Source organism: Tinamus guttatus, unplaced genomic scaffold, assembly GCF_059628265.1.
Source record: "Tinamus guttatus ecotype Peru unplaced genomic scaffold, ASM5962826v1 Tinamus_guttatus_pri_ptg000125l, whole genome shotgun sequence".
NCBI classification, from domain to species: domain Eukaryota; kingdom Metazoa; phylum Chordata; class Aves; order Tinamiformes; family Tinamidae; genus Tinamus; species Tinamus guttatus.
This window is the reverse complement of record NW_028288659.1, coordinates 970518-984197: the sequence shown is the minus strand read 5'-3', so window position 1 is coordinate 984197 and position 13680 is coordinate 970518. Positions and strand designations below refer to the sequence as shown.

The 13680-nt window shown below is 47.4% G+C and overlaps 1 protein-coding gene across 2 annotated transcripts; it reads left to right on the top strand.

The window, feature by feature from the left end:
* Nucleotides 1–8867: 8867 nt before the first annotated feature.
* ETFBKMT (electron transfer flavoprotein subunit beta lysine methyltransferase) lies at nt 8868–13075 on the top strand. 2 transcript variants are annotated; one of them, XM_088521544.1, is made up of 3 exons: nt 8868–9250; nt 11780–11910; nt 12630–13075. In XM_088521544.1, the coding sequence occupies exons 1-3, from the start codon at nt 9015–9017 to the stop codon at nt 12992–12994; spliced, it is 732 nt and encodes a 243-aa protein (XP_088377670.1). In that variant the 5' UTR covers nt 8868–9014; the 3' UTR covers nt 12995–13075. The 2 variants fall into 2 exon arrangements, with proteins under 2 accessions (XP_088377670.1, XP_010220497.2); XM_010222195.2 differs by having other exon boundaries at nt 8868–9334.
* The last annotated feature ends 605 nt before the right edge of the window (nt 13076–13680 follow it).

The window sequence follows — 13680 nt, the reverse complement described above, 5'->3', positions numbered from 1 at the left end:
CTAACACGCGTGTCAATCCCCCTTGCCCTTAGGATCTGCCATAAAAGATCAGACTACAGGTCTGTCAAACTCTTTGTCCTACTTCTGCGAGGAGCCAAGGCCCAGTGCTTTAGAGAGGTGGAAAAAATCCTGTTATTTAAAGGTTACATCGCTTCTCCTTGCTGTGACGCTGCTGCTTCACATTTGATTTTCTTCAGAAGCCGTCCATGAATTGGAAATCGTGCTGCTGGTGGTGGACTGCTCAAGTCCTTGACTACACTTGCCTGTAGAAGGACCTCTACCACCTGCTGAGCCGCATTGATTTTCCATCGAAAGCCTCTCCTATTTTGCTCTGAAATCTAGTCATGAGTCTAGTCTAGTCTAATCTGAAATGTAGTCATGAGATGCCGTAGGGTGAAAGAGGCAAAACAAATAAGACGCAAAGTGATCATGCATAATACTCAGGATCACCATTTTCTACTTGGGCTACTTGCAGCTGAGCAGCTCAAAGTGCTTCAGAAGCAGCTACGTGTGAATAGTTAGCTGCAAGCAACAGGCAGCTTGTAAGGACAGTCTTCAAGACCACAACTCTTTAAGTCATTCCGTGCAGAAAAAAGCAGGAGGGGAAAAGAAACGCCACCAGTGCAAGAGTTTCTAGCAAGGTTCATGTAGAAAGCCCTTTTTATTCTCTGAGCAATGGCTTATGCAAGAAAGCTACTTAAAGCATTGGAAAGGTATTGGCTGCCTTAGGGTTTAAAACCAAACAAACCAGATCACTAGCCATAAGACATAAAGCAAAGAACATTTCCTCCAGCACAATACGTCGTTACTGAGAAAGCAGATACTGCAGGCACATATTTTAATATTAAATCAAATTATAATACCATTAAAGCAAGTAGCTCATCTTCTATCCTGGCCTCCTATCTATAAAGATTAAGCTTGAATAAAAGCACATGGCTTTCCTCTGTCACATTGCGCAATAATTATTCATACAGCCGCATTAGAGATAACAAAGTAAGACAACTCTCCTGCATCTCTGCCATAGGATCTCTGAAGCTTCTGTGATGTAAAATTTACGTATAAAATGTCTAATTCCCTACTATAGCTCATTGCATTTTAATAGTTTCACGTACATCTGTCATAGCGGTGCAATTACACTGCAAACACGTACGGACACACTCCGCTCTGCTCTGCTCCAGACAGGGTCGCTGGGCAGCGGTTGCGCGAGGCAGCTGCACTGATCTAGCAGCACCTTCTTTGCTGCTGCCTCTCACTACCAGCCCTGCTTTCCTTCTGCTGCCTTCGCAGAAAAGCTGCAGCCCGGACGAGCATGGAGACACTGCTGCTCTTCTCAGCTCTGCATGAGCCGGAGCAGCAAAGAGCCCACGTGGGCTTCCTTGCAGCCACCAGAGCCCACGTGGGCTTTCCCACAGCCATCAGAGCCCACATGGGCTTCCACTGGCCATCAGAGCCCGTTGGGTTTCCCCGGAGCCACCAGAGCCCACGTGGGCTACCTCTGGCCACTAGAGCCCTCTTAGGCTTCTCCATGGCCACCAGAGCCCTCTTGGGCTTCCCCACAGCCACCAGGCTCTGGGCGAAGAGCTGCACGATCCTACAGCACGGGGAAGGATGGAGATGGGTCGCGCATTTTCCTTCACTCAGCCCCTGTCTCGATGGGTGTCCTGCAGCCTTTCCTCTGCGTACATTGAGAGGTGCAGAGCAGCAAAAATCCCCATCTGCTGCCCGCCATTTCACTCCACCTCTGTCCTTGATTGTGTATGAGCTCCTAAGACACATCTTCTGCTCCCAGCAAGCATTCAGATGGGCTTTCCCCTCCCCAGGGTCAGGAATAGGGGCACGAGCAGCCCTTCCCCTTCCCGTGATTCACCGCCGGGACGTGGAGGGCAGAGGCCGCACTCTGCTCGGAGCAAGGTGCTCGTCCGGCCCTTTGGCCGCTGGAGGTGCCCAGCCTGTCCCAGCTGCTGCCGAGATAGAGCCTCATCAGCCAAGCACCCTGGTGGGTAAATCCCGAGCCTGACACGGACCAGCAGAGGCGCCGTGCTCCGAGCATCAAGCCAAGCCTCCCACACAGAGGTTTGCACCTGCCTCTCACAGCAGCACCTGCGTGACCTTGGCCAAGTCTCCGAAGCGGCAGCCTCCTGGACGCCAGCGACGGGAGGCCAGCGACTCCCCGTCCTCCAACGGCTGCACGGAGCAGCGAGCGAGTGCTGCCTCTCCGCGTGGCCCAACATCTGCCGGCACAAAGCGCTATTGTTCCCGAGGGCGGCGCTGCCGGCGGCGTCACGCCGGGAGGCAGATGCCCCCGTACCCAGCCCCAGCACACGCGTCGCGGCGCGCGGGGACGCCCCTCACGGCGGGGCTGGGGCGGGCCGGGCGCTCGCCTGGGACAGCAGCCCCCGGCCGTGCTTCATTCTGAGCTCGGCTGCGGATTTGGGGCTAAGGGTGTGCGCTCTGCTCAAGGAGCTTGTTCCCCACCTCTAAGACCTTATTCTGCTGGTTTCAAGGCACCAGGATCCCGGTTACCTTAGAGCTTGTTTGCTTGGGAAAGACCTAAGGAGTCTTGCAAAATAGGGCAGCCACAAGAATTTTAGCCCACAAGAAGCCCAAGAAAAGGAGCCTGCCCCTCCTTTAAAAACAAACAAACCCACCAGCGCTTCGTTGGTACATCCTGGGGCAAGGGGAAAGACCTGGGAAAAGGGGACAAGGGGAAAGTCCTCTACAGACCCCAGAAGAGCAGAGTCTGTGCAGCTACTTAGAGTATGTATCTATAGGCTGTTTAGATTATGTATCTGTAGCAACACTGTCTGCGAGAGCAGCATGTTGAGTCCTTAGCTGCTCGCTGGCACAGGGTGAGCGTTGGGAGAAGGATTCAAGCTGCCTCATGCACCTGAGCGAGAGCACCGTGTTCAAACCTGGCCAAAACCAGGGCTCTCCTCCATCTCTGTCCCCAAAAAGCCAATCCGGTCCCACATCTGCCGGCACCAGTGGGATCACGAAGCCACCTTATGTCTCCGTGCGCCCCGGACAAAGCGCGCGAGCTCTGTCAAAGCGCTTGTGCCCGCGTAATTAGAGTCTGATTTCAACTCCTCTGATTTCAATTTCCCGGCTTCCCTTTGAAGCCCTGCTCAGTAAGCAGTGCCAGGCACCCCACATCTACATTACAATGCATCCCAGCGCAGTGGAAAGCCCAAGGGTGTGCTACAGAAATCCAAATCCTTCAAATCCATAGCCAATATACAACATGAGATCAAGGACGGACGAAAAGTGTTTCCTGGAATTAGATGCACAATTAATTGTTTCCATCCTTTAGCAAGGACTGCTGCTTCAGTCGTGTGTGTGCATGTATGTGTATATTTATATACAAATGTATATAACAGATATAATAGATGCTCTGTTTCAATTATATTAATTTATTTATCTAAAATCTATTCTTGCAAATCAAGGCATGAAAGGGCCTCATTTCAGTGCCTATTATGGGCACCTTTTTTTTTTTTTCAAGCAGAAACCTTTGCATTTATATCCCATTGTTCAGCCACATCTCTCTGCCGCTCATTCTTCACGCCAGATCAACCAAAGATTGCCCCGAAGTCCTTGCTGCTCGTGATGCTTACTGCCGAGGACAGCTAGATTGTAGGTTTTCTCTATTGGCTTGCTGCGTTCATGCCTTAGCTTAGGAGTATTGGAAATGAGCTCCAGGTCAGCCCTAAGATGGGCACCGAGGTCGAAGTGGTTTGCTTGTAGCTGCGCTGTGCTGAGTCAGCACCTTCCTGCTGAAGTGGTCAGTTTCCCATCTGGAAAACCGCAGCCTGGCTGCGCTGTCATCTTTGGGCCATTTATTCAGGCTGAGGATTAAGTGCCCTGCAGATGTGGACACACCTATCGCTGTTCCCCACTCAAGGCAGAACCGTGAAACTTCCATGAGACCTGGTGCCTGAGCTGATAAAAGCGCCTAGACGTGAGATGAGCCCTCGTGGAGCAAAGCTGTTGTCTCCTACACGTGGGCATGGGGACAAGGGGACATCCACGTGGCTCCGTGTGCCAACTGCCCACTCGATGCTGAGACACCAGGCTGTGCTGGGAGCAAGGCAGCTCCCACGCGGCTGTGCCTGTGCCTTGACCTCGGCCACGTCCTTTGATCTTCCCATGCCTCCTTGTGCACAAATGGTAGCTCTTCGGTGCTTGATTACCCTGAAAATAAACTCCATACTACTCATCATGTGAATGAGTCGCAGGGAAACTATTATTTCCATTTCTCCTTGCAGTTTTATCACTTGTTTTCCACATCCTCTGGATACTAGTGCAAATCAGCGAAGAGCAGAGGTCCTGGCATAGCATGACCCTGACTCATAACTAAGTTTCCTAAGGATCCCGAAGCTCTCCAGAGAAGCAAGAGCAAACACCAGCACAAATAGGAAATGTGTTGTACGAAGTCCTAGGCAAACAGTTGCCCCTAGGAACCGTTCAGTGAGCAAGTACCCCTTGTCAGCCTTGCAGATCTCCATCCCTGCCTCTGCCCCGAGACCCTCACAAGAGTCCAAACATTTCATTACGTAAGGAGATATACAGGAGTCAAGGTCAGGTCCTTGCAGGTCCCCTGCTCCCACCTACCCTCGGAGCCTACCTGGTGCCTTCATCTGTGCTGCTTGCTGCTCATCCTTGCTGCTAACTTCATGCTGCTGGCCAGGCTGCAGGGAAAGGGAAATTATGCAAATCCCACCTAATGATTTCAGGGCACAGTATATGTAGTGTGTGATTCGTTTTGTCGGGATATTTGTTCCTGAGATGTAAACATTGTACAGTGATTCTGAAATGTGTCGGTGTGGATTTTGTAGCTGAAGGCCCAACAGGATAATTGAATTGTCCCCCTTTCACCTGGCCAGAGCACTCATCTTCAGTTTTGCCTTAGCTAGCAGCTACTGTACCAGTTACATTTTGATAATGTCTTGCTTCGCAGCCCCTGGCTAACCACAAATTGATCCTGATGTGCAAAACCACTGACTGTCAATGCTGAGTTGTTGGGATGCTTTTTACCAATCAACACCACTCCGAATCCATCCATCTTCCCTTCGGCAACTTTCCGCTAAGGTGCTTTTGATGCAACAAGCTGTGGCAGTTGGCCTTGCAAAGAGAGATCTGGAAAAGGGGGTTGCAGCTTCAGTTTTATAAGCTAGAAGAGAAGGAATGAACTGGGGTTGTCACCTGTCACTTGAACTGCAGGTCTTTCTTCCTTTATGTTTAATCTCTTTGTCGACAATGAACTATGAGTCACTGGGTAATTAATGCAAAGGTAGCTTCTCTCTCTGCCTTCCCTTTCTTTTTTTCCCCCCGCCTTCTTCTTTCCCTGTGCAGTTCAATTTCTTTCTTGTTAATTAGCTCAAACTAGATTTCCCCAGAGACCTGGACAGCTGGATCATCAGTCAGTAATCCAGTAATTCCCTTGGACACACCAGTGTCCCCGTGTGCTCCTCTACAGCTGCATTTTGAAAGTTTCACACTCCTCCAAGGTAGGCAGAATGCACGCAATGCTGCGATCAAAGTCCTCCTTGTCCTCAGAGCAAATTTGAGCATAGCTGGCTGCAAATTATCAGCAGAGATTCTCAACATGTTACCAGACAAGTTAAAGCAACAGCCTGTGCAAAAGGAACGTGTTTCTCACAGAGGTCTACCTTTGAAACCTTCCCTGAAATAATCATCACAAAGCACAGCTGGAAACTCTTAAGTGGTTTACCTGAACTTTTGTGTGAGGGTTGACAGTCATCATTGGCATCGTAAGTTTTGAATATTGTAGTAGGAGAATAAAGTAGTAGTAAATTACTAATTAATCACTGGTACTTAAGTAAGAAAGAACAAGTGTCTGTTTCTAATGCCCCAACCAACATTGCTGGACTTCACTCCTTTTTCAGTGAAGCCATCCCTGGGCTGTAATGAGCCAAGGAGGAATTTTTCTTAACTGCCCCAGTACGGTGTTGGTCTGTGTTAGATGTTAGTGACTTTACCGAGGTTCAAATAGGAAAAATAAATAAATAAACAAACAAACAAATAAATAAATAAACAAACAAATAAATAAATAACCAGGCTTGAGAAATTACTCGTTCAAATGCCAAATTGAAGAAACTGAAGATCAAAGTGGAAAACAAACAAACCAAACCCCAACGACCTTTTCTTTCAAATTGCTCTGAGAACCCTCAAAGAGCATCAGCAGCATTCTGCGTAAAACAAAATCCGGGCATAAAATAAACGGCGTGTGATACAGTTGCATCATCACCTGTGGGTGTTCCTACCGCCAGCAGCACATCTTAGGCAGGCCCAGCACCCGGAGCTGCTGCTGCTGGTGGTTCTCGTGCCGCATTAGCGGTTCCTTTGCCGCTGGCGCCGCTGCGGGCACCCCGCGGGCGCGGAGGCCTCGGCGCGGAGCGCGCTGCGGAGGGGACATCAATGTCATATCCAATGTCACATCCCGCTCCGCGAGCGGCTCCGCGCTCGGGAACGCGCTAGGCCGGGAGATCGTCACTAGATGGCCCCGCAGCCTAAGCGATTCGGGCAGAGCCGGGCTTAGGCTGGGTGATCGCCCCGCTTATTTTTCAGAAACGCGGCGCGCGCAGAGGAGCGGGATTTACCCCAGCACCTCGGGCAGGGCGCAAGGGCCGCCTCAAAAGGCGGCGCGAGGCAGCCGGAGAGAACCACGTTTGCGGCTCTCGCTGTCAGAAACTGCCTCTTTTCCCCAAATCCCGGCTGGGAGGCCCGGCGGGAGAGGGAAAGGCTGCCGCTTTAAGGGGCGGAGGAGGAGGCGGCCCGGCCCGGCCCGGCGCGGCGCGGCCTGCGCGCACCAGGGCCCCGGCAGCAGGTAGGTGTCGGCCCCGCTCCCGTTGCCAGCCTGGACAGAAAAAGCTGGGCATTTTTGAAGGGAAACGGGTATTTTCGTCCGGTGGTTACGGGCAGGGTACGCCCGCAGCGCGTGTCGTGCTCTGGTCGCTGTCCTCCCCTCAGGCGGCAGCCTCGAGAGGCGAGAGATGGAGACAGGGCCCCGCTGCCCCTCTCAAAACATGCATGAAAATGGAGATTTTAACGGTCGTACCGATCTGCTAATCAAACAACTCGCAGGGTTTTGCAGATTTGAAGCTACTGCGACACAAAATAGAGGCTACCAAAATTTCAGCCCTGCTCATTTGCAGCAATTCATGGGGGAAAACAAGCAATCGAACCCCCAAAGCACCCACGCAGCCCCCGGCAGCCCCCGGCATACCGTGTTAGCTGGCAGGGCCGAAAGCCCTGGCTTCACCTTTCCCTGGAGCAGGTGCTGGCTCCGTAGCTCTGCTTTCAACAAGAGCAGAAGTTCATTAATCGCCTTCAGCAGTTACCTGCTGCGTGGCCTCCCCAAATGTGGGGGAAAAAAAAAGCAAAATATTCAGTCATGTATCTTTAATGAACACACAAAGGCCTTAGCCAGCGATTTACTCAGTCAGGCTGAGGGGAAGTGCCCAGGGATTTTGGGCACCTTTGCTGTTGGCCTGAACAGCAAAGCGTCATAGCAGGGAGCTCGGTACGCAGCTCACCGTTCTAGTAAGCAAATGCCCCTGAAACCATGTTAACTCTTAATAATTATGCAGGCAAAGAATAAGAAATCAAATCATATGGGCCGAGGTTGGCTTTCTTTATGCTTCAGTCTGCTTCTTGAAATCCTCTGCAAAACAGAGGAAAGAGTAGCAAAGACAGAGTACAGTTTCTGTACCACATCTTTTGTAATTTATAAACTCTATATACTTAGGCCAGAGTACTGTTTAAAGCATGGATTTTAATTGCCTCCCTAGGCATCAGCTCTGGGCAAGGCTCAGAAGCTGGGTCCTGAAGCAGTTCAGCCCAAGTTACCAGAAAGAAATCGGAGAGCAAGAGGAGAAAGGAAAGACAAGGAAAGGATGGATAAAGGAAATCTGAGCAGGAATGCTGGAACTTGTTTTTTTTCTGTTTTCTGTCCACCCCTTGGTAAAGATGCCATCAGGTTCAATGTAAGAAAGACTCAGATGCCTCAGGAGATGGTGGATGAGAAGACCATGGTAAAACTTGCTCTTCTTCATTCCTCTCACCCCAGTGTGGTGGTTGTGCCTCTTTCCTAAGTGGGTCTGAACTCTAGCACATCAGTTTTCGATTTTCCTTTCCTTCACTACTTGTTACTCTAAAACCAGCCTCGGGTGTCTTCAGAAGGCCTTTAAGTCTGAACTCATCCAGTCTTAATGTCTCAACTTCTAAAGATTTACTTTTTTTGGAGAGTTTGTTTTCAATTTACTATCTGTTGCATTAGAAACTGAGAGAGCAGTAAATGAAGGTCTACAGGAGAGCATCCTGTACTCTAAGGCTATCTGATCCTTTAAAGTACAGACTGAAGTGCAAGAAGTTGGACTATTCTGATTTAAACCAGGTTCTATGATGCTGGCGCAGGCAAATTTGAAGGAGAAAGGAAAATTATGTAAAGAAATCCTTTTTTGCTAACCTTCAATCTAGAAAGATGCTTTAGTATAAAAGACCCATCACTACTATGATACCCACAAATACCCCTCCCCAAAACCTCCTAACAACCTTTGCTATGCCCATAGTCCCTGCAATGCCAGAGCCCTGCCTGTAAAGGCTGAGAATTTGATGGGAAAAGCACTATCTGGGAGTAGCCTGTCCTGTGTACATGTGCAAGGTGGAGGGAGGGAAGTGTTAAAAGGCTGCATTTTAGTTGTTAGCTCTGTCAGCTTTTCCACTAAATGATTGTTTCTCGCAGGATGTGTTCAAAGGCTCTCTGTTCACTGCAGGGGCAAAGCAGCCTTGCATGTCGACCTCCTCTTCCTGAAGTCTGGGCAGTGCAAAGCCTCCAAGTCCTAGATATGCTCCTGAGAGAACCTTCTTTTCACCCATTGCTATGAAAAACAACATCCTCTGAGTTTGTTTCAAGCTTTCTCCCTCAAGCTCTCATCTGCTTCAGATTGCATCAGTGCTACAAGCTGTTTGCCAGCGCAGTTGTCCTTGGTGAAGACATGGCCTTCCATGGCTGGAAGCAGTTCCTCTTCTTGAGCAAGCAGAACACCTTTGCCAGAGCGTGGAGGAGCAGGAAGGGAAGCCCTTCTCTGGGTTGGAAACGCTGCTGCCACGGGGGTGCTGGCAGGTCTGTGGCCCCCGAGATGAGAGCGTTTCTGGAGGAGAACACAGAGGTCACCAGCAGCGGGAACCTCACGCCAGAGATACAGCTGCGCCTCCTCACCCCTCGCTGCAGGTTCTGGCATGAAAAACTCGACTCGTGGCCTTATGGGGACCCATTCTGGGCAATTTACTGGCCAGGAGGTCAAGCCCTGTCCAGGTATGCAGCACACAGACCACTGAAGTTCCTAAGTGTGGTCCACTGCTGCCAGGCATGCCAGCCCTTACACGGTAGAGCAGCAGTCGCTGCTGGTTGGCAGTGAAATTTCAGCACTTGCCGTATGTAGAGTAGCTTATGGCTCTTATATTGACTGAAACCTATAGTCTTCAGTGGAGCTGCACGTGCTGACAACTGAATTTGGCTGAATTTGGATGTGTGGGAGAGCCATGCAGTTGCCATCAAAACCAAGCGAGCTTTTTACTTCCATCAGTCATAGTCAATCCCCAAATATGAAGTTTCCATTGGGAGATGGCTCAAGGGTTTTTGTTTTATAGGAGACAGATAGGTGCATGGATGTAGGTCTGGCTCTGCTGAGGAAAGTAGGTTTAGGCTGATGCACCTGGCAGTGCTGGTTAGCCTCAATCAGTGTCCTCATTTAGGATTTCTGCAACCCCATTGATTCAGGGTTCACAGTCCAAGTGTAAATGAGTATTTAAAGAATCCTCCTTATTTTCTAGTCACATAAGAACCTGCATTTTCATTCTGGCCATTCGCTTTCAAATGTGTTTGATATTCCTGCTTTCCAGGAGCTAGTTTGTGTTCTCTTATGTTGCAAAATCAGACTTCTCACTTTGAACAGCAGAAAAAATTCCTAATTGTTACAGAAAACAAACTGTCAGTCTTCCCCACACTGAAGAGAAGATCTGAACTGCTGCTCTGCAAGAATGTAGGAACAGGAAAGAGTCTTACAGTTCCAAACTGTGAGTTGATTAGCCTGCCATTTAGATGAATTAAAGTACTCTTAAACATCATGTAATTAAATTAAGGTAATCCATACGATTTATTATTATATGATTCGTGTGCCCAGGTAGTTGGGTAGCAACGCTAATTGATTAACTACCATTTATGCACTTGTTTTGATGAGATGGAAATGTCGGAAATTACTTACCTAACCTGGAAAGCTAAAAATAAATTAAAAAGCTAATAAAAGGAGCATGAAAGCATGCTGCTTCTGTAGCTAGCTTATTTCCCAAGTGAAATTTCCACAGCTTGAGAAGGTAACTGCTTCAGACTATGCCTCACAGCGTAACGAAAGACACCTTGTTAACCAGCATGTCGAACACCAGTCTCCAACATCAGCATCACCCACCCTGTCCGTGGCAGGGTAGATAGTAGGTTCCTGCTGTTTTAAGTTGCCATAATCATTAGAGGTGACTTGGGAAGCGCTCAGCTGGAAGCAGGGCGCTCCACAGTGTTGGGTCAGGTCACGCTCGAAATGCATTCCTGTAGGAACGTAATTGCAGACGCCAGCACAGCCCCTTTCCATGGGGAGAGGAAGCAGGGCGCTTTCCATGGAGGTGCCATCCCTGCCTTCCAACGTTTGCCAACTGTGGGTTGTCCTCAAAGGACCAAAACCCACGGGAGGTATCTTTGAGGCCTGCTTCTGCTCTTCCTTCTGGTGCTTCTGTGCCTGGACATGCACATTCATTTGCCGTTTACACCAATCCTGACGTTTCTGTTACAGTTTTGTACGTTATAACATCTGTGAAAGTTGTACTTACCAGCAAGCTGTGCCTGTGCTGACAGGCAGCCGTCATCTTCTGTGCTAGGAGATGACACAAATGTAGAATCCTTTCGTGTTTCTAGTTTAACAGTTTAGCTTTTGTTAGCTTTTGTCACTTAAGGCTTTGCACCCTTACAAAAAAAAAAAAAAAGATTTTCTAGGTTTTTGGTCAAGTTCTGAACATTCAAGATTGGCAATATGTTTAATCATAACCACTGCTTGCCTTGTGTCAGTTCTCCCTCTACATTTCCAGGCACTTTGCATGCTGATTCCTCGTAGGGGGTACCAGTGCCTACGACAAGATACTCTTTCCCCTCAGCGTTGCAATATTCTCATTTTCTTGTCACTGTAAAGGAACAACATTAAGCAGACTAGGAGTATTTACATCTATAAGTGCATGACTGAGAAAAAGAAAGGAAAAAATAATCTTTGAGCAGTTGTACAAGCAGTATTGTAGGGCGTGGACCTTGTCTTTTGAGCATGGACTGTTCACTGCAAATTCATCTTGTGTTTCTGTTTCTTGAAATTTCTACAAATCTTCATCAACAGTTTTCCACTTCCTGTTTTTGATACCAAGCACCTTAGTGACATTGCAGCTTGTGTCCATTTATTGCATTAGCTCAGCTGTCAGAGAATGAGCTGACAGAAATCAAATGTTGTGGTCTACTTGGTTGGATTTTTTTGTGTGGGGGAAGAAGGAGGGAGGTTTATATGAGCAGAGACAAGGAGCTCTATGGCAGCAGCATGCATGGAATTACAGTATCTGCTAGAACATGACGGTTCATTACATGTATGATGTGAATGCTCATGCAGTGCAGTACAAAGCTGAGAAAGCTGCAAAAATATGTTTATAGCTTTAACAGTTTTCCTTTTGAATTCAGGTATATTTTAGATAATCCCTGTGTTGTTAAAGGGAAATCAGTTTTGGATCTTGGAAGTGGATGTGGAGCAACAGCAATAGCTGCTGTGATGAGTGGGGCATCCCAAGTCCTGGCCAACGACATTGACCCTAGTAAGAATTTTATTTTCTTCTTCTTTTTTTTTTTAACTCTGCAAATATATTTATTATGTTTAAAGCACATTTAGCACTACGTTTCTTTGACCTATTTGGGGGAAAATTCATTTCCAAATATGCTAATCTAGAATGACAGAATGATATTAATGAATGTTGGCAATACTAGAAGCTGAGTTGTACTAGGCTCCTTACACAGAACGTATCTCCCTGTGAGCAGCTCTTCAGAGAGAATAAACAGCAAAGGATCCATCAAATCTTTCCTACACGTCAACACAGCTGGTTTGAAAGAGAGCTCCAAGAGCAAGTGGAAAAATTGATTTGCTTTCTCTAGGACCTGAGCATAGCTTATGAGCTGCAGGGCCATATTGTTATTTTTTTCAAAGATTTGATTTCCCTTAAATGATTTCTACATTCAGGATATTTGTAATTTAATTACTCATTGATTAGGGAGGAAGTGAATCCACAGATAAGGCAGGTTTTGATGCAGGAGTGCCACTGGTTTCCAATATGCACTTCTCTATGCAGTGCTGTGATGAGGATAAAATTCCACCATTTTATGCTAGATTTTAATGCAGAATGAAAGCTGTGGAAGCTACTAGATAGCATAAACAAAAAAATAAGAGATTAAATTGAAAGTTGTGTCAGAATATTTGAAATTTGTTAATGAGACTGAAAGGCAGAATCCTCAAACTTAACTTTCATTTAATTTTCTTCAGTTGCAGGAATGGCCATGATCTTAAACTGTGAACTGAACCATGTGAATCCCTTTCCCATCACCATTAAGAACATGATCAATTCAGAGGTGGGCAACTGGGACCTCATTGTTCTCGGGGATATGTTTTACGACGAACAACTTGCTGATGGTCTTCATCACTGGCTGAACAAATGCATCCGGATACGGCAAACTAAAGTGCTCATTGGTGACCCTGGCAGGCATGAGTTTTTAAAACACAGAATTCACAGTCACTTGCACAAAGTTATAGAATATTCACTTCCTGAATCTACTAGACAAGAAAACAATGGATTAACATCAAGCATTGTCTGGAGTTATCAGCCTTCATGTAGCTTAGAAAGCTGTTAAAGCTGCTTTATAATTAATTTGGTCTGGATTGGTTGGCTTTTTTTTTTTTTTAAGTGTATGAAATAAGACGTGAGACTTACATGTGGCACAGGTTTGTTGATGGCACAGCAGCATCCTGTACTGATCTCAGCTTTGTAGGTGAAGGCTTGGGCTCCGTTTGAGCCAAAACTCAAGTGAGCTTTACTTGAATGGCTGTGCACGGAGGTGCCCGTTGACAGATAAATGATGCACGTGAGTTTGCATGCCTGATGTCTCTGCTGCATGTTCACGTATTTGTCTCCCTCCTGGATGGTACTGTGACTGTGAAATGTTAGACTACAGCAGGGAGGACAGAGGAGGATGGCAGTTGAATCCACTGCACTCCCTTCTCAGGCTTCTGCAGCTCATTTACAGAGAAAATTAGTGCTGTCCTTCCTAAAACTCTCTGCTAGATAATTAGCTCATATTATGCTCAACTCTAAGTGCCTTGCTACCTGTCTCTTTTTTCTGAACATAACTGTTTTGGGTCTCCTCCTTCTCGTCTAAAATAAAGTCTATTCTTCCTTTAAGCCCCAGAGTGATCATTTAGGATCTCATGCATCATTCAAAAACATGCTTCTTGGCTGTGGCCAAAATAAAAACTGGAGTAGCTAAGTAGTAACAGCTGTAGGGAAACTATCATTTTGAGATGATATTAAATGATCTGC